Raw genomic sequence first — 26,531 nt, 5'->3', positions numbered from 1 at the left:
TTTCAGTGCATTACCACACTAGTTCCACATTTGGGATATTTCTAAAAACTGCAGAATCTGGGAAATACATTCTTTGTTGTATTTCTCTGGTAAAAACTTCTGTGTTACGGAAAAAAATGGATTAAAAATGAACTTCTGCAAAAAAAATGAAATTTGTAAATTTCGCCTCTACTTTGATTTAATTCCTGTGAAACGCCTAAAGGGTTAACAAACTTTATAAAGGCTGTTTTGAATACTTTGATGGGTGCAGTTTAAAATTGGGTGACTTATGGGGTTTTCTAATATATAAGGCCCTCAAAGCCACTTCAGAACTGAACAGGTCCCATTAAAAAAATAGTCTTTTACATTTTAAAAAAATGTTACATGTTAAAAAAAAATGATGCCAATCTAAAGTAGACATATGGGAAATGTTAATTAGCAACTATTTTGTGTGGTATAACTATTTGTCTTACAAGCAGATGCATTTAAATCTATAAAAAAGCTAATTTTTTAAATTTTTCTCTACATTTTGGTGTTTTTTAGAATTAAATACTGAATGTATCAACCAATTTTTACCACTAACATAAAGCCCAACGTGTCAGGAGAAATAGAATCGCTTGGAAAGGTAAAAGCATTCCAAAGTTATTACCACATAAAGTGACACGTCAGATTTGAAAAATGAGGCTCTGTCAGGAAGGTCAAAAATGGCCACAGTGGAAGGGTGTATAATGTAAAATAATAATAATAATAATAATAATAATAACAACAACATTAATCAACATAAATAAAATTCACATGTCTGTACATTCCTAATTATTAAATGAATATTGTTGGAAATAACAATAATTTTATATGTAAATTTTATTTTGCCAGATGTAAACATTTACAACACAATATATATAATACTATGCATATACAATATATATAATCAAGTATTGTTAAGCAGCAAACCAAAACACTGTGCATAGTGTTTAGTGTACATTTCATGGACAAAAATGGAGAACAATGTGCAATAACACCCTAGAATCAAACATCACGTTACATCATTTACAATATTTAGAAGAAATACATAATGTTACTATTATTATGGTTAAATTACAGAGATAAAATTAATTATTCATAACTTTATACATATATTTACTTAAATCTATAAGATCATATGTGCTCTATATTTATATTACAGTAAATATAACACACCACTTGTATACTGATGTGTGTATGTGACAACAGATTCATAAGGTTCCTAAGAAAGTTTTGGCACAGGTCTAATAAAATCTGTCATTGAAAATTGTCGAATATAATCATACTGCAGATGTTATCTGAGTTAGCCCCAGTTCATTGGCTCCACCGCTTCCTTGAGGTGTGTAGGAAGTCATCTCCACTGCTAGTCATACTGGTTTATTAGTCCGCTCACCATCCCTTGTGTAGGCTGGATCATGGATAGTGTTCCTAACTCGGCTGTTTCCTTGCCGATCCAATCTTAGTTTTGAAGGAAAACAAAAGTCTTTGAAACATCTTTTGAAGTTTTCATCTAGAAATGCATACAAGATTGGATTTAAACTGCTATTAGTGTAGCCCAAAGCAATGCAGAAATAATAGATTGAGCTGACAGCAATGCCTTGTGGTACATCTACAAGGGTTTCAACCAACACAAAAATATGAATTGGAGTCCAGCATATGATAAATACGGCTACAACAACCAGCACAAGTCTTGTTATGCGTCGGAGATTTCTGTCTTTTTCCCGAGATCCAGAGAGTAGACGAACACTTTTTAACCGCAGGATCATTAAGGTATAACAGATAGTTATAATAAACACAGGAATGATGAAAGCAAAGATGAAGACACAGATTTTCATTACTGTGTCCCAGTACCAGTAAGGAGTTGGAAATTGAAGGGCACATTCTATGACACCTAGAAGGTTAAAAAAAAATAAGTTAATTAGATTTGCAGAATAATAATATGATGGTGTGCCCACATGCAAATTATCACTTCTACAGACCTCAGATATTCCAGGTGCTCATACAAGAAAATCTAATTCCATTTTCACAAATAAGGTAAGACAACTTAGACCTATTCACATTGTGGCGATACTTCATCTGCAGTTATATAAAATATTGTGTCCCTCCAAAGAAGGACACGATAGAACATTGACAACTGTATATTTTCCATTAAATTTCATTCAGTAGCAAAAGACTCTCTAAGGGCATGCCCCCACGTGGCGGATTTTCTCCGCAAGTGTCCGCATCAATGCCGCACATAATCCGCATTGCGGATTACGCTGCGGATCTGCCCAAAATGTGCAGTAAATTGATGCAGACTAGCTGCTGCGGACTGCGGAAAAAGTGCTTCCCTTCTCTCTATCAGTGCAGGATAGAGAGAAGGGACAGCACTTTCCCTAGTGAAAGTAAACGAATTTCATACTTACCGGCCGTTGTCTTGGTGACGCGTCCCTCTTTCGGCATCCAGCCCTACCTCCCTGGATGACGCGGCAGTCCATGTGACCGCTGCAGCCTGTGATTGGCTGCAGCCGTCACTTAGACTGAAGCGTCATCCTGGGAAGCTGGACTGGAGACAGAAGCAGGGAGTTCTCGGTAAGTATGAACTTCTATTTTTTGACAGGTTGCTGTATATTGTGATCGGTAGTCACTGTCCAGGGTGCAGAAACAGTTACTGCCGATCGCTTAACTCTTTCAGCACCCTGGACAGTGACTATTTACTGACGTCTCCTAGCAACGCTCCCGTAATTCCGGGAGCCCCATTGACTTCCTCAGTCTGGCTGTAGACCTAGAAATACATAGGTCCAGCCAGAATGAAGAAATGTCATGTCCAAAAAGCAAGACGCATCCGCACCACACATAACATGTGCATGACAGCTGCGGACTTCATTGCGGAATTTAGAATCTCCATTGAAGTCAATGGAGAAATTCCGCCATGAGTCCGCAACCAGTCCGCCACTGGTCCGCAACAGACAGAGCATGCTGCGGACACCAAATTCCGCTCCGCAGCCTATGCTCCGCAGCGGAATTTTACTCAACGTCTAAACGAACACTTCTAAATTAAAGTGGAAGTCAATGGTGAAACGGCTCTACTGCGGATTAACGCTGCGGAGTGTCCGCAGCGGAATTCAAGTGAAATTCCGCCACGTGTGAACCCAGCCTAAGGCCTGCTTCACCAGAGCGTAATGCGGGCACATTTCTGCTCCTGTACTAAGGCCGCAAATCTAGACCTGTAGAAGGTTTTTTTTGTGGGATCACGTGGTATGAAAAAGCATAGTCTAAACTATTCCATACTTTAAAAAAACTTATACAAGCATAAACCAGCCCGACGGAGGCAAAAAACATAAGACCAAATGCTGCAAGACACTGTGTGAAACCGCCGATTGAAACCAAATTTTTATTTGCCCAGTAAAGTTGGAGATCTGTGGAGAAGGATATTGATATCTGCCTTTACATCTGTATTAACCCCTTAATGACCGGGCTATTTTGAACGTTAATGACCAAGGATTATTTTTTGTTTTTTCACGGTCGCATTCCAAGAGTCGTAACTTTTTTTTATTCCGTCGACATAGCCATATAAGGGCTTGTTTTTTGCAGAACGAGTTGTATTTTGTAATTGTACCATTTTTAGATGCTTTTAATATATTGATTAACTTTTATTAACTTTATTTTAGGAGAGAATTGAAAATAAGCAGCTATTCCAGCATTAATTTTCACGTTATAAATTTACGCCGTTTACTATGCAGCGTAAATAACATGTTAACTTTATTCTATGGGTCGGCACGATTACGGGGATACCAAATATGTAAAGGTTTTATATGTTTTCCTACGTTTGCACAATAAAAACCCTTTTAGAAAAAAATTACTTGTTTTTGCATCGCCGCATTCCAAAAGCCGTAATATTTTTATTTTTTCGTCGATGTGGCCGTATGTGGGCTTGATTTTTGCGGGCCAATGTGTAGTTTCCATTAGTACTATGTTGGGGTACATAGGACTTCTAGATTAACTTTTATTTTATTTTTTAAGGGGGGAATGGGAGAAAAGAGAGAATTTTGCCGTTGTTTTTTGCGTTTTTTTTGGACGCCGTTCATCCGGCAGTTTAATTAATGTGTTCATTTTATTGGTCAAGTTTTTAACGATCGCGAGGATACCATATATGTGTATGTGTGATTTGTTTTGACACTTTTACTAAATAAAACCACTTTTTGGGCAAAAAAAGTAGTTTTATTTGATTTTGACTGTAATTTTTATTTTATTTTTTTTCACAAACTTTAATTAACTGATTTACATTTTTTTTTTTAAATCCCACCAGGGGACTTCACTATGCGATCTGTTGATCGCATATATAATGCTTTGGTATACTTAGTATACCAAAGCATTATTGCCTGTCAGTGTAAAACTGACAGGCAATCTATTAGGTCATGCCTCTGGCATCGCCTAACAGGCAGATGCTGAAGGCAGACCTTGGGGTCTTTGTTAGGCCCCCGGCTGCCATGGAAACCCGACGGCGACCCGCGATTTCTTTGCGGGGGCACCGATGGGGTGACAGAGCGAGCTCCCTCCCTCTGTAAAACACATTAGATGTCGCTGTCACTATTGACAGCGCCATTTAATGGGTTAAACTGCAGGAATCAGAACGCGCTTCGATTCCGGCAGTTGCAACAGGAGCCAGGCTGTGTATAACAGCCGTGCTCCTACAGTACTCCTACAGTGGCAGTACCCGCGCCATCACAGCACGGATATATCCGTCCTCCTGAGTGAACTAGCAGCTGCAGAGGACGGACATATCCGTCCTTCGGGGGTTAACAATGTTTTTTTTTATTATTATTAGTATTATTATTATTGTTATTATTATTATTTCATATATTTACTTAAAAGGGAGTGTGCAAGATTTTAAGTAGAAATCTGACAGCAAAATTTGTAATACTACAACAAAAAAAGTTAATCACCGGTTCCATCCGCAACTGCTCCAGCGCCAGTCCTCTCATTTTCCCCCACCATTCTTTGTTTATATGGCAGCAGTGATAATGTAACGTAACAGCACATGACCACTGCAATCAACCACTGGCCACAGCAACGATGCCAGTAAGTACGGCACGTGTCTGCTTTCAACCAGTGATTGGCGAGTAGTACAGCATGAAAAAAAATATAAACAAAGATTGGCGCTGGAATTTCAGGGAATTTAACAGATGAGTAATATATTATTTTGTAAAATTATTAAGTATTCCGGTGTCAGTTTTTTGGACAACCCCTTTAACATTGCAAATGAAAAAGGTAAGAAGTGGATAATGTATGTCAGCACAGAACATGTTCTTTGTGCGATAAATCCCACAACTCACATCAACTTCATCTAGGACATTCTTTGCATTTGTCTATTACTACTCTTCTTCTGATTTACAATAAAACGATCACGAATAATGCACATGGCCACAAGCAATGTCAAGGACATATTTGTAGTAAGATTATTAAACTAGTTTTCAATGTTTTCTCTAACGTGGAATATAATGATGCACAAATACAAATTCCTGGAACGTTGTTCAGAGTGAAGGACGGCAATGAGCAGAAAATGCAAACGTGTAGTGGACTAACATGTTTATTCACAAAGACAAACTGAATTATTGCAGCTTAAGAAGCATGAAACCAATTTAAGAAATTACAACAATCACAAAATTCAATTTCAATCAATCCACATCCATAAGAACAGCCGTTCAAAGGCAAAAATATATTTTATACAAGTTAAAAAGAATATGAATTCATTACCTACTGATAAATTAAAAATGTATAGTCAATTTTTCAATAATTTTCTTGTATTACGCATTTACCAGTAGATAAATTAAAACAAATGACATGTTGGTTGGTAGGTCTTAATCTGACCATAGACAAACACATATTGCTGTTAATATGACTGATATGTGTCATTCATGCTGTAAAAGATAATTTCCCAACCAATGGAAATTGGTTGGATTATTCATTTATAGGGCATGCTTCCATATTTTATCTCAGCAGATATTCATTATTTCCAAACTTTTGAAGAGAATATGTAGAGAATAATGAACGCATCTGGAACAATCTTCTAGAAAAGGTCATTCACCCATAGCAAAAGAAAAAAAATTGTACATGTATGTTATTTAATTCACCTATCCTGAGATGTCTATTTTAGTAAATACTTGTATTCCCCATGAAATAACGATTCTGGTATATATTTTCTTAGAACTCTGCGTTGTGCAAGTCTTCTATTATCACAATTTATGAATAAATGAACAACAGTGTGTTACCATTCCTCTTTTAAAGGGGTGTCCCTACACAGTCTCACTCTGTCAGCCATGATTGTACATTGTAGGTCTGTGTAAGGACACCCCCTCAAACTAGTAACACCCTGTCTTTAATTTATTCACACATTTCTAGGAGGAATAACAGAGGAACGGCACTACGTAGTGTTCTAAGAACAGATTCTCCAGAATTTCGTAGGTTATACAGTTATTTACTAAGACAGACATGCCAGTAGAGCTGACAGGTCCTTTTTATCAATAAATATATTTATAAACAATCAGTGCCACCACCCACTCCTGCACTAATTGTACCTGCCTTACAATGACACTGATTGGCAGGGCTGAATGATTTGCCCGACCAATCAGCGCCTTTCAACGTTGTTAGCGGTGCGAAGTCGTCATTGCACCACTTCCATTGTTGAAAGGCGCTGATTGGCGGGGCAAGTCATTCTGCCCTGCCAATCAACACCTTTCAACGACGCTAACGGCACGCCGATTCCATTATAGAAAGGCGGTGATTGACGGGGCAAGTCATTCTGCCCTGCCAATCAGCGCCTTTTAATGATGCCATTGGCGCGATGACATTGCGCCGCTTCCGTTATTGAAAGTGTTGATTGATGTGGCAAGTCATTCTGCCCCGCCAATCAGCGCCGTCGTTCAGCACCAACAGACCTGCACAGAAGAGAGCAGGCCTGCATTGACACAGGACAGCGTGGGAACGGGATCAAAGTGAGTATGTAACGTTGTTTTTTTCCACTTAAAAGTGTGAGTGCCATTATCTACAGGGGGGGCTATATGTCGGGCACAGTCTATAGTGGGGCTATATGTGGGACCCTAAGGGGGGCTATATATGTGGCACTATATACAGGGTGAGCTATATGTGGGGCACAATCTACAGGGGAGGCTATATATGGGTCACTATCTACAAGGGGGCTATATGTGGGACACCAAATACAGGAGGGCTATATGTGGGACACCATATACAGGGGGCTATATGTGGGGCACTGTCTACAGGGGAGGCTCTATGTGGGACACTATCTACAGGGGAGGCTATAAGTGGGGCACAATCTACAGGGGAGGCTATATGTGGGACACTATCTACAAGGGGTGCTATATGTGGGGAGCTATCTACAGGGGGGTTATATGTGGGGCACTATCTACAGGGGACTCTATGGGGGGCACTATCAACAGGGGTCTTTATGAGGGCACTATCTATGGGGAGTACTGTGTGTGTGTGTGTGTGTGTGTGTGTGTGTGTGTGTGTGTGTGCGCGTGTGTGTGTGTGTGTGTGTGTGTGTGTGTGTGTGTGTGTGTGTGGAACACAGTGTGTATGGTGCTATTATAATCAGGGACACAGTGTATGGTGCTATTGTAATTAAGGACACAATGTATGGTGCTATTATAATCGGGGACACAGTGTATGGTGCTATTATAATTAGTGGTGCAGTGTATGGCTCTATTATATTTAGGAGCGTTGAGAATTTTATCTTCGTTTATAGGTGCAGAATCTTTTAATAGTGAGTAGCTGAAGACATCTGAGCGGCAAACTCTGCAGAAATGGGCCGTGGCCGGGAGATGTCATCAAAGAGGTCTGGACCGGATGGAGTAGAAAAGAGAAAAAGAACAACTAGAGTCTGAGATCGTCACCGGTGAGTCACTTAATATAAATGTTTATTCTGCCTCTAATCAGTACTGTAGTCACTGTATTATCTGCAGAGAGATGATGAGGAGGTTCTCTTCTCCTTGTATCCGCCTTCCGTTTCATGCAGTCGACCGCCAGCAGGATGGAGGATCGAGTCTGCTACCAGATATGCAGAAAGTCCCTAAAAGCAATATCAACAGCTGGTACCTCCGACGTATCATGCACTGGGAGAGGAATTATTGGGTGTTGGCCATACACGATAAAGAACGGTATATTCCTTGTGGACACGCTGGTGTGGATATTGTAGGAGAATTCAGCCTACGGGAGCAACTGCACCCAGTCATCATGCTGCTTGGAGATGAAGAGGCGTAAGTAGTTTTCCAAGATCTGATTGATCTTCTCGACCTAACCATTGGACTGAGGATGGTAGGCAGAGAAAAAGTCCAACTTTACACCTAGGAGTCCGCAGAGGGCTGTCCAGAACTTCGAGGTGAACTGAACCCCCCGATCAGACACTATATGCTGCGGCAAGCCGTGCAGGCGGAAGATGTGTTGGATGAAAGGGTTGACCAGTTGAGGAGCAGAACGAAGACCGGTCAGAGGAATGAGGTGGGTCATCTTTGAAAATTGATCCACCACCACCCAGACAGAACTGCATCCAGCAGAGAGAGGCAGGTCAGTGATAAAGTCCATAGCTATATGCTGCCAGGAAGCATCGGGCACAGGCAATGGCTGGAACAGGCCAGCAGGTCTGGAGTAAGTGACCTTGTTAGCTGCACACACTCAGCAACAAGAAACAAAGTCCATAATGTCCTTGGGCAGCGTGGGCCACCAGAAATGACGGGCAATCAGATTCTGGGTCTTACGGGTCCCTGCGTGACCTGCCAGTCTAGAGGAGTGTCCCCAGCGGAGGATTCTCCCTCTGTCAGCCAGACGCACAAAAGGAGGAATGTCCCCAACTTGCAGGGGATTGACAGAGACAATGCAAGACGGATCAATAATGTTCTGTGGAATTTCCATGGTGTCTTCTGTCTCGAAAGACCTGGACAAGGCATCGGCCCTCGCATTCTTGTCAGCCGGGCGATAATGGAGCACAAACTGGAACCTGGTAAAGAACAGTGACCATCTGGCCTGACGAGGGTTCAGCCATTGGGCCGTCTGAAGATAGGTAAGGTTCTTGTGGTCTGTAAAAATCAGGATGGGATGAGCTGCGCCCTCTAGTAGATGTCTCCACTCTTCCAGAGCCAATTTTACGGCCAATAACTCCCGATCCCCAATCGAGTAGTTGCGTTCTGCGGAAGAGAGGAGCTTAGAGAAATATCCACATACCATTGACTTGGAACCTCTCTGGAATGACAGAGGATGCGTCCACCTCCTACGAGAACTGTAGAGAAACATCTGGATAATGGAGGATAGAAGCTGATGTGAAGGCACTCTTCAGGCTATTAAATGCGGACTCTACCCTGGGAGTCCACACCTTGGCGTTCATGCCCTTCTTAGTGAGGTTAGAGATAGGAGAAGTCAGTGAGGAGAAGTTTGGAATAAACTGTGTAAAAATTGGCGAATCCCAGAAAGCGCTGTATGGCCCTCAAGCCTTGAGGGCGAGGCCATTCCAGAACAGACTTTACCTTTTCAGGATCCATCTTGAGACCTCTATTCGAGACAATGTAGCCCAGGAAGGGTAGAGCATCTTTTTCAAACACGCACTTCTCCAACTTGGCGTACAGACGATTCTCCATTAACTGCAGCAAAACTTGACAAACATCTCTCTGATGCGTCATAGGATCTGGAGAAAAAAATCTAGTTTGGAGAAAATCTTGGCACCATGTATGCGATTGAACAATTCAGAGATCAGTGGCAATGGATGCTTAGTTTTTCACCGTGATTTGGTTCAGACCCCGGTAGTCAATACAAGGACGCAGGGAGCCATCTTTCTTTTTGACGAAGAAGAACCCGGCTCCTACCGGGGAAGAAGACTTCCGTATGAAGCCCATCTCCAAGTTCTCTTTCACATAGGTGGACATGGACAGAGTCTCTGACAAGGAGAGAGGCTATACCCTACCACGAGGAAGGGATGCACCTGGAATCAGTTCGATAGGGCAGTCATACGCCCGATGTGGGAGCAATGTCTCCACCTCCCTCTTGCTGAAGACGTCCGAGAATGCAGCATAATGACCAGGCAATCCTGCCAATGACCGAGGCAGATAAGGCTGAGCCGAACTAATCTGCACCAGGCATCGATTTTGACACTCAGGGCCCAACTGGAGAACTTCTCCAGAATTCCAGTCCAGAACTGGGGCATGTAGTCGGAGCCAAGGCAGGCCCAGCAACACAGGGTTAACGGCTTTGGATAGGACATAGAATGACAGAAGTTCGGAGTGAAGAGCCCCTACTTTGAGCCTCAGCGGCTTGGTCACAGCAATAACTGGGTCTGGCAGAGGTAGTCCATTTACTGAAGCAACTGTCAACGGGCTCTCCAGAGGGGTGGTAGGTAATTGAAGAAGGTCCACCAGGTCTCTACGGATGAAATTAGCAGTGGATCCAGAGTCCAGATACGCGGAGACCTGATGTGTTCTCTCGCTGGACACTATGGTAACAGGTATGGACAATTTGTACAGAAGTCCTTTCTTACCCAAGGTTGTCACTCCTAGCAACCCTAGGCTTTGGGGTCTTGGGGACACAGGCGCACAAGATGGCTGCCGAGGATGCAATATACAGGGTGGGCCATTTTTATGGATACACCTAAATAAAATGGGAATGGTTGGTGATATTAACTTCCTGTTTGTGGCACATTAGTGTATGGGAGGGGGGAAACGTTTCAAGCTGGGTGTTGACCATGGCGGCCATTTTGAAGTCGGCCATTTTCTATCCAACTTTAGTTTTTTCAATGGGAAGAGGGTCATGTGACACATCAAACTTATCGAGAATTTCACAAGAAAAACAATGGTGTGCTTGGTTTTAACGTTACTTTATTCGCACCCTACGGGATCCGGCTGAGGAGAGTGGAAGCGAGTGCTGGCGTCTCCTGAGGAGGAGGCTGGGGCCAAAGCTTGCCGACTCGTGGCTGCGGCTGTCAGGGGGAGATTGGAGCTGACAGCCCACAGCCACGGATATGACGCCTGCCCAGTCTGAATGTACAAATCAAACCTAACGCTGGTTGGCTGAGCATCAGCCAATCAGTGATGGGCTTGCTCTTTCTACTGCCCCCTGAGCACAGCTTCAGTCCGGCTGCCGAGGAGAAGGAGACTCCAGCCCCTGCCAAGTATGTTGCTGATGGTTGTAGCGCCAGGTTTATTTCTTTATCTGCTTCAGCTTCATGTAAGCTGCAAGCAACCTTCTACAATGAAGGGGGTAGGGAGGTCATAAGTGAGTGTAAAGGACATGGGTGATGCACACAGTATTTGCAAGCACCCTGCTTGTGGGTGGAGAGGGGTTCCAGATACTGTAGATAGCTATAGGCTTAAAAGGGTGAGTGTCAGGTTATGGTTAATTTGAGCCACAGATGGGAGGAGCTTTGTAAAAGGGGCATGGCTTCGTGGGCACTTGGACGGGGCTTAGTGGTGGAGGGGGCATCTCAGGTATAGATGCATATGTACTGCTAGCATCCTGAATGCCAGTGCCCAAGAATCAGCAGTCTACAAAAGAAAGCAGGTAAATATAGCAATGTGAGTGAAGTGTTGGATTGATGTTTGTAGTGTGACTGGTTGATGTAGTGTTAACAGTGTATGTCAATTGTATGAGTGAAATATGCAATTTATGTTTTCTTCTAATGAGTTTTGTGTCTTTTTCTAATATATTAGTGGCATTTGTGTGTGTGTTGTTTTCAATGTGAGTGGTATGTGTGGTATAGGTCTAGTATGTTATGTGAGGTATGTGTTTAGCATTTGTGTGGTGTGTGTGGTACGTGTCTAGTGTAAGTAGTGTTTGCGGTATGTGTCTAGTGTGTGAGTGGTATGTGTCTAGTATGTGAGTCGTGTGTGCAGCATCTGTGCCAGGTGTGAGTAAGGTGTTTTCAACATGTGTCCTTGGTGTGGGTAGAAAAGGTGTGGCATGTTTCTTAGGTGTGAGTGGCAAGAGTGGGGGATATATCCTAAGTGTGAGTGGTGTGGGTGTGCATGTGTCCTAGGTGTGAGTGGTGCATTTGCGGCATACGTCCAAGGTGTGAGTGGGGGATGTATTCTAGGTGTGAGCGATGTGCGTGTGCATGTGTCCCAGGTATGAGTGGTGCGCGTGTGCATGTGTCCAAGGTGTGAGTGGCATGAATGCAGCATGTGTCCAGCTTGTGGGTTGCATCTGTGCATCATGTGTCCAGCATGTGAGTGTGTGTGTGAGTGTATATAGCTGAATATAAAATTGAAATCATACTATTTACTTACACTAGAATTGTATAATGGTATAATTTGCAATCTTTATACGTCAGTATTAGTCTAGATTCACACGGCGTTTTTTACGTCTGAGGTGCATCCGTGCTCTCAGCTGTGGGACGTGATATCACGTATCCCCCATAGACTATAGTCTATGGAGGGATGCGTGAAGCGTGAAAAAATAGGACATGTCCTATTTTCTCACAGACACTTCACACGGTCCGTTAAAACAACGGCCGTGTGAACGGCCATATTGTATTATATAGGTCCATGTGACGGCCGTTGTTTCAACGGCCGTCATACTGACGTTTAACACGTTCGTGTGAATAAGGCCTAAAGCCATTATCACGCAATCAGGATTTGATTAGGACTAAGTCCCTGATTACACACCCAAATCCCTTTCAAATCCACTAAGATTCTGCATCCATTGCAGCGGAAATAAGTCTGCTTGGAATTTTTACCGCTCCGCAAAAAAAATCCTCTAGAATAATGAGCATGTTCATTATTCTCGTGGAAAAGCAGTGGATTCGTTGGAGTTGGAGATATCAGGAACTATTCCTCTTTTCATTTACACCTGTTTTAAAAAATCTCCCCATGTCTTGTATAGCTGGAAAGAGGTTCCATGTTCTCCAGCCCAACACTGGCGGCTGCGTATGGCCTGCTGTGGGCCTGTGTGCTTAAAAATGGCAGGGCTGACTTTAAGTCCCAGTGCGGCCCTGGTGGCCATCCACTCACATGGTCAGCCTCATCACATGCCCAGGCTTCTACTCAGTCCCTTCCATGATTTACACTACAGATCTGCTAGTTTAGATTGGCTGCTGTGTATAAGAGCCAGCCCAGCACAAAACCAGTGCATTGACTGAGAACTTGCGGTAGCTTCCAAACAGTTCATTGTAACATACAGATATGTCCTTCTTTACCTTTCCTCTTATCTCAACATATCCTGAGATGTTTAGCGCGAGATAAAGAGCTTGAAAAAAACAAAACATGATTTTGTGATACTCTTTCACAAGATGTCTATGCTATATGTGTGTATGTGTGGCCACCCAGTGGTTGTGATGTGGATTGCAACCTGTGAAGGGTTTTTCTAACATGTCGCGATATTATATTGAAATGATTTCACCAGAAATTGGAGACATCCGAATTCAAGCAAAGGCATAGGTGGACAAATCTGTATATATTGAGGCAAATGAGCATTAATAATGGGCAATACTAGATATCTACTTTAATTTATTTAGTACAATAAATTAAGTACAATACTGAAATATCATTTCACCATAGTGGTTGTTTGCACAGTATGTATTGATAAAGTCTGCATGGAGAATGACTACAAATTGAATTTTGGTGGTATACAAAATTTTTAGCTATTAAGTCCAAGAATTTTTCTGTAATTTACCATTGACCAATATACCATATCATAACAACAGGTCCACTTTGAATGCACGTCCCATTATTTTAGGGTCAGTCTAGTTCTGGTATCTACATTGCTCACCTTAAAAAGGGACCGTCCTGTTTGGCACATGCTGATCATAGCGCTGCATGGAGCAACCGGCTGTTGTATATTCTGTGTACATTAATCATGGTACAATAGTTTTGCTATGCCCACATTATACTCTCCCCTGATAACCCTTGTAAGGGGAGAAAAATGTCTAGGCAATTGTGGTTTCCGCTTGTTGTAAACAGGTGATAACTTTTTTTTTCTGGATCACAGAATACTAATAGTACACATACTGTAACGTCTATGGCCGCGGATCGTCGACCTGACTTACCCTCTGACGGCCACGGCCATGGACGAGTGAGTTCCGGGCGGCATCCCCCTATTGGGATACGCCGGCACTCACTTCCTCGTTTAGACACTGTCTAGCGCAGGGTGGGCTCGCCCGCGCGTACTCGGTCTTAAAGGGCCAGTATGTGCACATTTGCAGAATAGCTGCAATTAGCCCAGAATGCCTCTGGACTATAAAAGGGGCTCTGCCCTCTTAATCATTGCCTCGGCGTTGTTGTGTTACCCTAGTTTGTCCTTGCAAATAGTCTCCTAAGTGTTTTCCAGTTCACAGTGTTTCCCGTTCCTGCCGCCTGTACCCTGTATCCCGTGCTACCGTGCCTCTGTGCCTCCAAGAGTTGGAGATGTGTTGTGCCCTCCACTGCATCTACTGTGTCGCACCCCGCCGGGTGTCTGTCTACTGCGGGAGCCTTATCTTAGCCTGAAACCACCGCCACTGTCTACATTTTCTCAGGTACCCTTTCAGAACTATAGACATTGCATATATTCCTGTTTGGCCAGCTGCTATCCTGATCCGCGGTACGGCCCAGTGGGTCCACACCCCGCGCCGTGACACATACATGTTACATTGGCTTAAATTTAGTGTGTTGGTAAGGTTTTGTGTGGGGTGCTTGTAATGCACCTATACTTTTACTGATGCGCTGCTTTAAATGTATCATCATTACATTTCCTCTGCCATTTAGTTGCCCATGCTGCCCACTTGTTGAGGTGTCTGTGTAATATTCCACTATTCAGCCCGTAAATTAAAGGGGTTGTATAAGATTAAAACAATCTGACTGCTTTCGACAAGAAACAGCTCTACTCTTGTCTATAGGCTGTGTCTGGCATGGCAGTTTAGGCAAACTCAAGTGAATAGAACTGGGTTACACTACAAGATATAGGCCATGGACTAAAGTAGAGCTCTCTAGATAAAAGCAGCCATGTTTTATTTTTCGATTTGTACAACCCCTTTATTAAAAAGACCTTTAAGCATTCTACATACTGTAGTAATGTGTAATCAGCAAAAACTTATATTCCATACACATGGTCAAACAGAATGGGGCCCAATACAAAACCTTGTGATACTTGTTTGCTGACATATATTCTGATGTCCCCAGATGCTAATTTCCCTTTGCTTCTTTCACCATTGTCTTTTTATACTTTACCATTTATTTTTCGATGTTAATAACACTGTGGATTAACGTAAAAAATATTTTTATTAATAGACATTAATGTTTTTAATGAAGAGCCTTTTTGTATTAAATTAAATTGCCATTTAATTGCCTTTTAAGACAGAAAGTCCATTTACCAGAACTGGACACATGAAATTTAATTTTCCCAAGCCCATAAAGTATACTATTAATAATGTAACAATAAATTGCTCCCTCATAGGTTAAAGTAGGCTTTTCCCATACATACATTTGAGGCGGATGCCATACCAGTGACGTTGATATGACACCTATATGAAATCTTATAAGTAGACATGTCTTTCTAAATGTTTAAAGGGAACCTGTCACGTTGAAAATGCAGACCAATCTGCGGGCAGCATGTAATAGAACATGGGGGGCTGAGAAAATCGATATATGGTATTGTAGCAAAAGATTCAGTATAACTTGTAATGAAGGAGAAGAGGTTTGAATAAATAAATTACAAGTTATACTGAATCTTTTCAATCTGTTCATCTACTCCTGCTCTATAACACGATGGCCGCAGATTGGACAGAATTTTCAACGTAATAGATTCCCCTAAATGTTTCATTGTATTGGTTTTGCACCAGTTTACCACCCCATCCCTTTTTTAACCATACCAGTGCCGACTGAAGTGATCATACTGCCATATTGGTCGCTTTTTACTAGAATCTACTACACCTGATTTCCCTGCTGATATCATGTCTTTCTGCATATTTCTGTATTGTATTATGCAAGATCCATGATTATGTGTAATTTATGTTTTAACTACTCCACTGTAAGGCTTCGTTCACATCGTAGTCGACTACGGTATTGCTTTCGTCAAAACGACGGAACCCTTGCACAACGGAGACAAACAGAAACTATTTGCACCGGATTCATCACCAATACAGTCAATGATGATGCAAACGGAAACCTATGGTTTCCATTTGTTTCAGTCAGGGTTCCGTTCCGACGGAACGCCAGAACGGAGCCCTGACACAGACGTGATCGAAGCCTAAGATGTTTATTACCTTTTCTTTTTGTTATACATGGAAAAGTTCAGTAAAACAGTTTTTAAAAAAATTATGTAACAAGAAATGTATTTAAATAAAAAATTGATCACTGACTTGAAAAATACTAATTTAGACTAGCATACTTGTAACGTCTTTGACACCGATAAACTATCACATATTGATTAACTGCAAACTGTATCTCGATGTAGGAGCTGGAAGAAGAAAACTAATTAACGTGAAGACAAAACTAAATCAATATCATGCAAAAGAAAGTAAAGAGAATCCCAAGAGGGCCTGCAAACAGCATTGACATAACTAAAATTAATAGTAAAACTGTGACAAACAATTGCCTGATTATCTTTAGATGTAGGAGCAGAGATTCTGCTTCAAAGACCAGCTTACAAAGGCAAGATAAAAAAAGTCACAAGATAATACACTGTGTTCAAGTTAATACACTGTGTACCACATTTTTGTGTCCTCTTCAAAGATACTGTATTTTTTTTTTTTCATGATTTGAAAAAGGGTGCTTTTAACTCTTTGTTTACCACCCACTGTCTATTGAGGGCAGGTGAGGCAGGTTAATAGTCCCCAGCAACGTCTTTTGGCGTCGCTTTAAAGAGAATAATGTGCACTCCAGTGAGTTCATTCCCTAAGCAGGAGTTGTTACTAACATGGAAAGGACTGTTTGTTTTGTAAGCCTACTTTTAGGGCACCCTAAGGGCTCATTCAGACGAGCGTATATGTAGTCTCTGTGACGGCCGTTAAAACAACGGCCGTCAGACGGACTCATGTACTTCAATGGGGCCGTTCACACGACAGTTGTGTAAACGGAGCGCGTGAAGGGTCCATGAAAAAAGAGGACATGTCCTATTTTGCTGCGTGTCACGCATCCCTCCATAAACTCTAGTCTATAGGGGATCCAGGACAACGGGCCACACACAAGTGCACTTTGGCCGTGAAAAACTCCAGTTTTTCATGTCCGCGGTTAGAACGAGGCCAGCTACGCTCGTCTGAATGTAACGAAAGATAATGTATTAGCATACAGAAGTATACTAATACATTACAAGTATAAAAAAAAAAAAGAAAGAAATGAAAGGTATGTACCAATCTCTTAAAGGGATTTAAATTTTCTTACTAAAAACATAAATAGATAAAAAAAAAAGTGATTATTTAGTATAAAATACAATTTATTATGAATGCCATATATAAAAAAAAAAAACTACACATATTAGGTATCCACACAACAGTAATAACCTGTTGAATTCATCTTACTAGGTTAGTTAGAGTAAAACATAAACATTTTAAAAAATCAACAACAAAAACGACACCGAAAAATTGCTGTTTTTATATATTCACATTGAAAAATAAATTATAGAAATCATACAGTAATTAATATGTACCCCATAACTGTGCCGGAAAAAAATACTATTTCTGTTTGAGGGTTTCTAAACACAGCCTCATACAGCCATGTCAATTAAAAAATAAAAAAGTAATGGCTGCTGAAATGCGGAGGGGAATAAAAAAATTTAAAAAAAACTTGGTCCTTTTCAGGCCTGGTCATTGAGAGGTTAGAACAGAATGCCTACCCTGTTGCATACTGTTGCCATTCATTTGTATTGTAAAAAAACAGGATCCATCCTTTTCATAAACAGAAAAGAGAAGACTACATAATTTGCATCCTTTTGTGTATATAGACTATGACTTTTAACTTTTGTAATGATTTGATGATTGATAAATGTGAGTAATGGGCATCTTGACGTATAATATGTCATTATTAGATTATATTTTTACTGATCACCACGAGTGTAGAGTTGGAAGTAAATTGAAGATAATTAGGATATTTATATGGAAAGTCCACTATGAATATTCACAGTCAACCTAAGTTAGCTAGCTGGAATAAATATTATAAATTTGCACTTGAAAATATGTTTACCCATGTAAAACCATCCAATTCTTGTTTTCCCCTCACTAAATTTATTTTATTATAGTGACGTTATCTTTTTAAAATTATCCTGCAGTCTGTTATATTGTAAACTAACATAATATATGCATAAAATAAAAGAAAGGAAAATAATAACTGTTTACTAAAATATATTTTCCCTACTTCTACTTGTCAAGGTAACTCATGTCGTAAAAACACATTTCCACCACAGCTGCAATATTACTCTTTTAACTAAATTAGTTAGTTCAACTCAGTCTGACTTTTGTCATCCAAACGGGAGGGATGGCGCTTAAGAGATTATCTTAATCCTAGATGAATGACCCTTTCCTCATATTACATTTTTTTTAAAAATAGGAGCTGGAGGCACCAAGAGAATATTGGTCTCATAGGACCAACACACATAGTTGTGAATAAGATGCCCTGGAACTGCATTTCTGTTCTTCAGCTTTGATTATATACTTTCAGGATACGACCAAGCCGTGCGTATGTATATATATATATATATATATATATATATATATATATATATATATATATATATATATATGTAATGCAAAGGTTTTAATCGCACCAGGGTCCTATTGGAAACACCAGTACTATAAATAGCATGTGATAGGTGGGGGGCCTTGTACAGATTTTGCATCAGACCCCTAGAAGGGCTTTGTTACATTGCACATAGAAAAGATATGTGTGCATGATATGCTGTCCTTATTTTTAATTTGAAAATAACAAGGCTCAATTGATAATAGATAGATGATAGATAGATAGATAGATAGATAGATAGATAGATAGATAGATAGATAGATAGATAGATAGATAGATAGATAGATAGATAGATAGATAGATAGATAGATAGGCAGACAGACAGACAGACAGACAGACAGACAGACAGACGTGTATACATGATAGAAATTGTCCACAACAAAGAAACATATATTTAATAGAGATACAGAAGTAAAAAAAACTCACCATCACTCATTTTGGTGCCTCCAAGTACAATGGCAGATATTCCAACAGAGGAGGATAGCATCCAGATACACACATTGATGAATTTTGCTTTTAAAGCTGTACGAAAATCGAGTGCCTTTACAGGATGACACACAGCAATGTATCGGTCAACACTCATCATGGTTAAAGTGAATATACTGGTAAACATGTTATAATAGTCAATAGATATAACTAGTTTACACAAAATGTCTCCAAAGGGCCAGGAATTCATTAAGAATTCAGTGCTTTGAAAAGGCATTGTAGTTGTCACAAGAGCATCAGCCAATGCCAGATTAAAGATATAAATATTGGTTGCAGTCTTCATTTTGGTGTATCTGTAGAAAGAAAAATTAAAGGCCATTGTAACGCAATTAAAATAAATTTGTTAGAATAATAAAAAATAAATCTCTTACATATTTTCATTCATCTAATCTTAAAAAAAATGATGTGCTGTAGTGTATAAGATGACAAAAGTAATATAAATATATAAAACAGCAGATTAAATATCATGGGCCTAAGTTAAAGTACACAGCCCTGTCAAGATGAATAATATATATATATATAATTTTTTACTTTTCTCAATACTTTGAAACTTTGCCCAAACTTTATCATAAACATAGGTCTCGTAGGACAGTTACCAGTGGGCTAGTTGTCCATTAGTCTGGATAGCCACCTCCCAAGTATTTAATAGAAACTCCGCATTTAGATTGATACACAAAGAAAGGAGTCATATACTATTGCCAATATTTCAAAAATAGGAAAATTTTTAAATTTTATTAAATAACAACACATATTAAAATAGAGAATTTTAATGGATAACTGTATATGGGCTATATACAGAACAATAAAGAACAAAAGTAGCAACAATATCTCATATACAGAAGGCTATTGTGCCATATCAGGAGTAGCTACATTTTTTAAATTTCACATGAGCAAATGGGTATAAAGTGCCTGAACAAAGACTCTATATAGAGCGAAATGATTTCCAAAAAGGAGAAACATACATGCAAAGTAGGTCTATGGAGGGAAGCGATGGTGTAGGTACTACGTGCTGCTCAATGAATCACATTAGATAACATGTGGTAAGCATATGTATGCACTGTCATATGGAGGGAGTGACCCCTCACACTTCAAAAAAGAAGAGATAGTCTCCCAAAAATGGGTATATAAGTAGATGAAAATCAAGTGACTTATCCATACTGATCGTGTGTCCTGTAAGCCCAGAAAGATTCCCCGACGCGTGTTTCGCGTGTTTAACTTTATCAAGGGGTACTAAACGAATGTTCATAGAACAGTTTAAATGCTGTGCGAGATGAGTCAGGTGGTATGCAGAAAGCCAATAAGATGCCTGATCAAGCGGCGATGAGTGCCAAACGAAACATCGCGAGAGCAAATCCGTCAAGACCATACTGCGCACGCGTGGCTCTGGATACCGTGCAAGCGCAGACAGGTACAATCGCCGGAACGAAGACCCCAAGAGTATGCCTGACGCTCAAGACACAGCCTGAGGTATTTTAATGTTATGGGGAAAATATTATATGTACTTAATGTAAATGTAAAGGTCACAAAGGAACAAAAAAAAATGTTTTAATAAAAAGGTGTATTAATCTAACCTAAAAAGACTCCTCCTCCGTAACAATGTAATAAATATATATATATATATATATATATATATATATATATATATATATATATATATACATAGATGCAGGAAACACAGCACTCAAGGTAAACCGAACATCAGGCCATGTGCACGTTACCAGTAGAAGGAAGAATCAACTCCTTGGAATGAGACAACAGGAACAGAGAACAAGTAACAGGTGTGAACCGAAACGTTGCTTATTCTTTCCACCTGGTGGTGAATAAACCAACATCTCCCCAACACTGAAGTCCTGGTGCTGTTACTTGTTCTCTGTTCCTGTATATATATATAAATAACATCAAAGTATTTTACTAAGTGTAAATCAACAACATAATGATGCAAAGTATAAAAATACAACTTTGTTTACAATAAGTGGGTAGAGGAAATCTAAAATACCAACAGTGTATGTATTGAGATACAGCCCAAATAAATGGCAGCATCACATCAAGTACAGGTAAATACTAAAGTAAAAAAAGAACAATAAAGAGGAGGAAAAGTAAAAGAGGGAAAATTACAAAAGGTTTTATCAAAAAGAACCATAATCCTACATTAAGTATAGACATATCCATAAATATAGATGTAAGGATGAAACTTCATGGCAGTGGCAAAAAGTGACTGTAGTCACGGATTAAAGGTCCGATATGTCTTATATAGAAACAGTAACATCAGGCATCATAGAATAAGTGATCGGAAAGAAGGAATCTAAAAATGCAAACTTGTTCAATAGAGACTTGCTCCTGTAGGAGATCTTCAAGAGCCTTTAATGTGTAGTTAAACGTTTGCAAACTTCTAACATGTCATAGAGACATGTCAGAAGTTTGGATTGGTGGGGGTCCGAGCACTGAGACCCCCACCAATCGCTAGAACGAAGCAGCTGAAGCGCTCGTGTGAGCGCTTAGCCGATTCGTGTCTGTTCAGCTATTACCGGAAATAAATGTATCGTGTACGGACTCAATAGAAAGTCTATGAGCACGTACACCTATACATCGGCTTTCCGGAAAAAGCCAAACAGACACGAAGCAGCTGAGCGCTCACATGAGGGCTTCAGCTGCTTTGTTATAGCGATTGGTTGGAGTCTCAGTGCTCTATAACATATCAGAAATTTGTCAAACATTTAGCTACACTTTAAGGCCTCTTTTTAAATCTTGCTGTTTAATCCCAAATCTACTCCTCCCCTACTATGTAGTTTTTTCAAGATTAGTTTGTGGGAGAATAAGTATACATCTTTCATTGCTCATAGATTATTCTTGGGTTTCTTCCCCTGTTGGTAAATTCAGGAATTTTTAATCCAGATCTGGACCTGGAGATAGATCTTGACCGTGAATTCCGCCATCTATATACTCTGCCTTGCTGTAGGTCATTATTGTCTTTTTGAAATTTAGAGGATTTAGTGGAGCAGATCTCTTGTTCCCATTTCAGAAATTCCTTATCAATATCCTCATTTAGCTTTTCAAGTGCCTCACTTGAAAGATCTCTTTTAATTTTGACCTGTAATTCCTCAACTTCATTTTCAATTTTGATCAGGGTCACCTGATTAGCTTGACACAGAAGATGCATAAAACCTCTTGAGCACTCAGTTACAAACCCCTCCCATTTCGTTTTAAAGGTATTGTCATCAATTTGAAATGATGGAAACACCTGTACTCTAAGTCCCCTAGGTATTAATCCTTTCATATGGTACTTTTCTAGAAAGGCTTTATTCCACCATATCTTGGTTCTTTTTTTGAGCAATTCTTTAAGCCCGTTAGTGGATTCTCTCACATCTCTACCACTCATATCTAAAACCAAATTTGACTCCTCTTTAAAAACCTAATTTAATTGCGAGATCCAAGATTGATCTCATATCCTGAAGTCCATATTAGGCCCGGAGCCAGAAGCCATACTGATCGTGTGTCCTGTAAGCCCAGAAAGATGCCCGATGCGCGTTTCGCGTTGTTAGCTTTATCAAGAGGTTTGCCCAACTTTGCAGCAACTTGCTTAATTGGAAAATAGAAGAGGATTTGAGCCTCTTGTCTGACATCCATATGCTGACAGGGTATATGGACAGGGCTTGTCCAATTGAGACAACCCCGTTGTCGGCTATTTCTCAACCATCTTGTAATCAAATGATTTTTGTTATGACTGCGGTCAGGGACCGCTGCCGCTTGCCTTCGGTGAACGACTGCGACCGCAACTTACTGGACATCTGCCAGCGTCTCCCTCGCGGCCTTCCCGTCCTGGACTGTGCTATAGGGTGCAAGTGCGCGCACCTCCGCGGCCTTAAAGAGCCAGTGTGCGCACTCTCTAAAGGTTCCCTAACCTATCCCCAGAGCACCCTGGGCTATAAAAAGGGCTCCGACCTTCCACTCCTTGCCTGAGGATTGTTGTAGTTTTCCCATGTTCGTATTGCAAATGGTCCCTAAGTGTTATCCTGCTCCCAGTGTTCCCGTGCCCTGCTACCTGTATCCTGTATCCCATGCTGTGTTTTGTTCCTGAGCCTGTTTAGTATTGGAGTCGTGTTGTGCCGCCTGCGGTAATATGCCACGTTTGGTGTCATCTGCCACTCCTGGTATCATCCGCCACGTCTGGCGCAACCTGCCATGCCTGCTGGTTTACACCCCGTCTGGTGTCATCCTTGGTACCATCCGCCACGTCTGGTGCATCCTGCCACATCTAGCCCCATCCGTGCCAGAGCCCCTGCCACCGTCTGGACTATCTCAGGTACCCTTGTGCTACTAACTTGTATAGAATTTGCATAGACTGTGACTTGGCCAGCTGCCTCTCCGCTACGGCGGAGCGGACTAGTGGGTCCACATACCTTCAGATCATGACAATTTTAATGTTCTTTTTTAAAGATGCTCTGCAGCAATCTAAAAATATAACTGAGGGCCTGTTCACATTAGCGTCGGGCTTCCATTCATCGGTTCTGTTCGACCTTTCTGTCAAAGGAACCGATGAACGGGAAGCCAAACGAAAACCATAGCTTCCGTTTGCATTACCATTGATTTCAATGGTAATGCTTCCATTGCAGTTGGTTTCCGGTCCATAAGGTTTCTGTTTTTTTCACGGAAACAATAGCGTAGACGACCACGCTATTGTTTCTGCAAAAAAAAACTGAAACTTTACGGAACGGAAACAAATGGAAACCAACTGCAACAGAAGCATTGCCATTGAAATCAATGGTAATGCAAATGGAAACTATGGTTTCCGTTTGACTTCCCGTTCATCGGTTCCACTGGCGGAAAGGTCGAACGAAACCGATGAATGGAACCCGACGCTGATGTGAACATAGCCTTAAATAACAGACATAATCCAATGCTTTCAGTTAAAATATGGTTCCACTGGACTGATCTTGGGGTAAGAATGATCTGTTTGTGATTATTTACATACAAAGGCATGGGGAGGGGGGAAATGGAAAAAAGTGAGTGTAATGTTAGCCTTGTTAGCCCTTTTGGGGGATTGTTTTGTTTTCTGTATTTATTAGAACCAGTGTTTGCTAGCTGGTCAGTTTTAATGGTAAGCTACAGTATAGAACATTAAAGTATTTAGTTCTGTACATCAGAGAGCATGTAACTCACATTAGTCAATAGGGGCATAATATAACCTAGTCACAGAGGTTGCATTCCTATTTAAATGAAAAAATCAATATCTAATAAAGCAAACAAAATCTTACATTAACACCATTAATTAACAGGCTTTCCATTTTGCTTGGCAGCTGTTTTATTGCTTAATCTATTAAGCAATATCCCTGGCTCCTAGCATTCATTGCTGAAATATAATAAGTTTAGCTTTCAGAGAGCAACTCTAAAGACCTCATGTACTGTATAACATGCCCAAAGTTTCCAAAAAGCGGTGTCATCAAAAGATAGCATTGAAAGTATAATATATAATCTAAGCACCAAAACTACCTACTGACATTAGAGAAAACTAATGGTGCCCATACACCTTAGACAACCGTCAGTCAAAACTATTGCTTTTGGCAGTAAATGTAAGCATGCACATTAATAAGATGGGAATGTTGAAGTTGGCCAATACTTTTTGGATGTATTCCAATTGAGGGTTTACCTGACTTCAGTGGAATTCAATGGTCAGTCAAGGTCAAGAACAAGTCATCCAGATGAACAGCCATCTATTAGCCATCTATGAGGTGGCCCACTAAAATCTTATGTCTAAGGCTACGTTTGGAGTCATAAGATACATTAGCCTGTTTCTGAAGGGGGTGCCTGTAGACAGATTTCTGCTCATAACGAGAACTGATCGACGATATAACAAGCTAATCGACGCTCGTTAACAGGCTCTTTTACAGGGGGCGTTGGTCCCGGTTGAGGACGAATAATCGTTAATACACTTGTTCGGTTCCCATCAGCTTGCATGGTTGTTCGCAGCACATCTCCTGTATACATAAGGAGATGTGCTGCCGATAACGATGATTTTATAGGCTGCACAAGCAATATGATCAGTCGACGACGAGCATTTGTTTATTTGTCGGCTGATCGCTGCTCGGATTACACAGGCCAAACATCAGGAACGAGCAGCCAGTAGCTTCGACAGCACCCTCTGTCTGCATAGCCCGCTGTACCATGGGCTATGGGTGGGCAGTGAAATAGGAGTGAAGGGAAAAGAAGAGGATGCCGGGATTTGTAGTCTTTAAGCAGGCACTGAACGCCTTGGACCCTGTGGATAGCGTCACACAGCCCCCCTGTGGATAGAGCCACACAGCCCCCCTCTAAATAGGCCACACACAGCCGCCCTATAGAAGGCATCACGCACAGCCCCCCCTGTAGATAGCGCCACACACCCCCTGTAAATAGCGCCACACACAGACACCTGTAGATAGCACCATACACACAGACCCCCCTGTAGATAGCGCCACACACACGACCGCCCTGTAGATAGCGCCACACACAGCCCCCTGTAGATAGTGCCACACAGCCCTCCTCTTGTAAATAGTGCTACACAGCTCCCCTTATATATACTGCCGCACAGCTCCCCTTGTATATAGTGCCACACAGCTCCCCCCTTGTATATAGTGCCACACAGCACCCCTGTGTATATAGTGCCACACAGCTCTCCCTGTGTGTATATAGTGCCACACAGCCCTCCCTTGTATATAGTGCCACACAGCCCCCCTGGTATATAATGCCACACAGTCCCCTTGTATATAGTGCCACACAGCACCCTCTCTTGCGTATAGTCCCACGCAGCTCCCCCCATTTCTATAGTGCTACACAGTGACCCCCCCCCCCACATGTATATAGTGCTTCACAGCAATGCCCCATGGTATATAGTGCCCTATAGCCCCCCAAAAAATATTGTACTTACCTTGCCCCATTCCCACGATGAACGGAGTGCTGCACGGCCTTAAGGGGAGGATGCATGCGCATACCGGCGTGATACAGTGAGGTTATCATGCCAGCCTGCGCAGGGAGACTTCCCAGCACCTTATAGGCTGCAGGCCTAATGTTGCCTGCAGCCTATAGTATTCATTGGTATCTGCGTCCTGAGGATGCAGATAAAAGTGATTGTGTCTGTCGATAGCGACATATTTATGAATACATTGACAACTGGGTGTTTCCAGTTGGGGTGTGTCCCTACACAGTCTGACACTATCCAATCAGTGGTCTCAGTCTCAGGCTGTGTAGGCACACACCCCTTTGGCAAGGGGAATGCTAACACCCAGATGTCAATTTATTCATACATTTCTAGGAGGAATAAGAGAGGAATGGTACAACACATTTTTTTAAAAATGCGCTCTAGCATGGTTATTTCATCAGAAAGTACATTTA

General features: G+C 41.2%; 1 protein-coding gene across 1 annotated transcript in view; it reads right to left on the bottom strand.

Moving 5' to 3' along the window:
* Positions 1–822: 822 nt before the first annotated feature.
* Positions 823–26,531, bottom strand: part of OPRK1 (opioid receptor kappa 1) — a 60,734-nt gene continuing 35,025 nt past the window's right edge. The window contains exons 3-4 of the mRNA XM_075828327.1: positions 19,107–19,459; positions 823–1,891 (exon numbers count right to left, since the gene is read on the bottom strand). Coding sequence (XP_075684442.1) covers positions 1,368–1,891; positions 19,107–19,459 — 877 coding nt within the window. The 3' untranslated portion in view covers positions 823–1,367. The remainder of the gene's footprint in view (positions 1,892–19,106; positions 19,460–26,531) is intronic.

The sequence above is a fragment of the Rhinoderma darwinii genome, chromosome 5 (genome assembly GCF_050947455.1).
Source record: "Rhinoderma darwinii isolate aRhiDar2 chromosome 5, aRhiDar2.hap1, whole genome shotgun sequence".
Lineage (NCBI taxonomy): Eukaryota > Metazoa > Chordata > Amphibia > Anura > Rhinodermatidae > Rhinoderma > Rhinoderma darwinii.
This window is presented reverse-complemented; position numbering and strand designations above follow the sequence as displayed.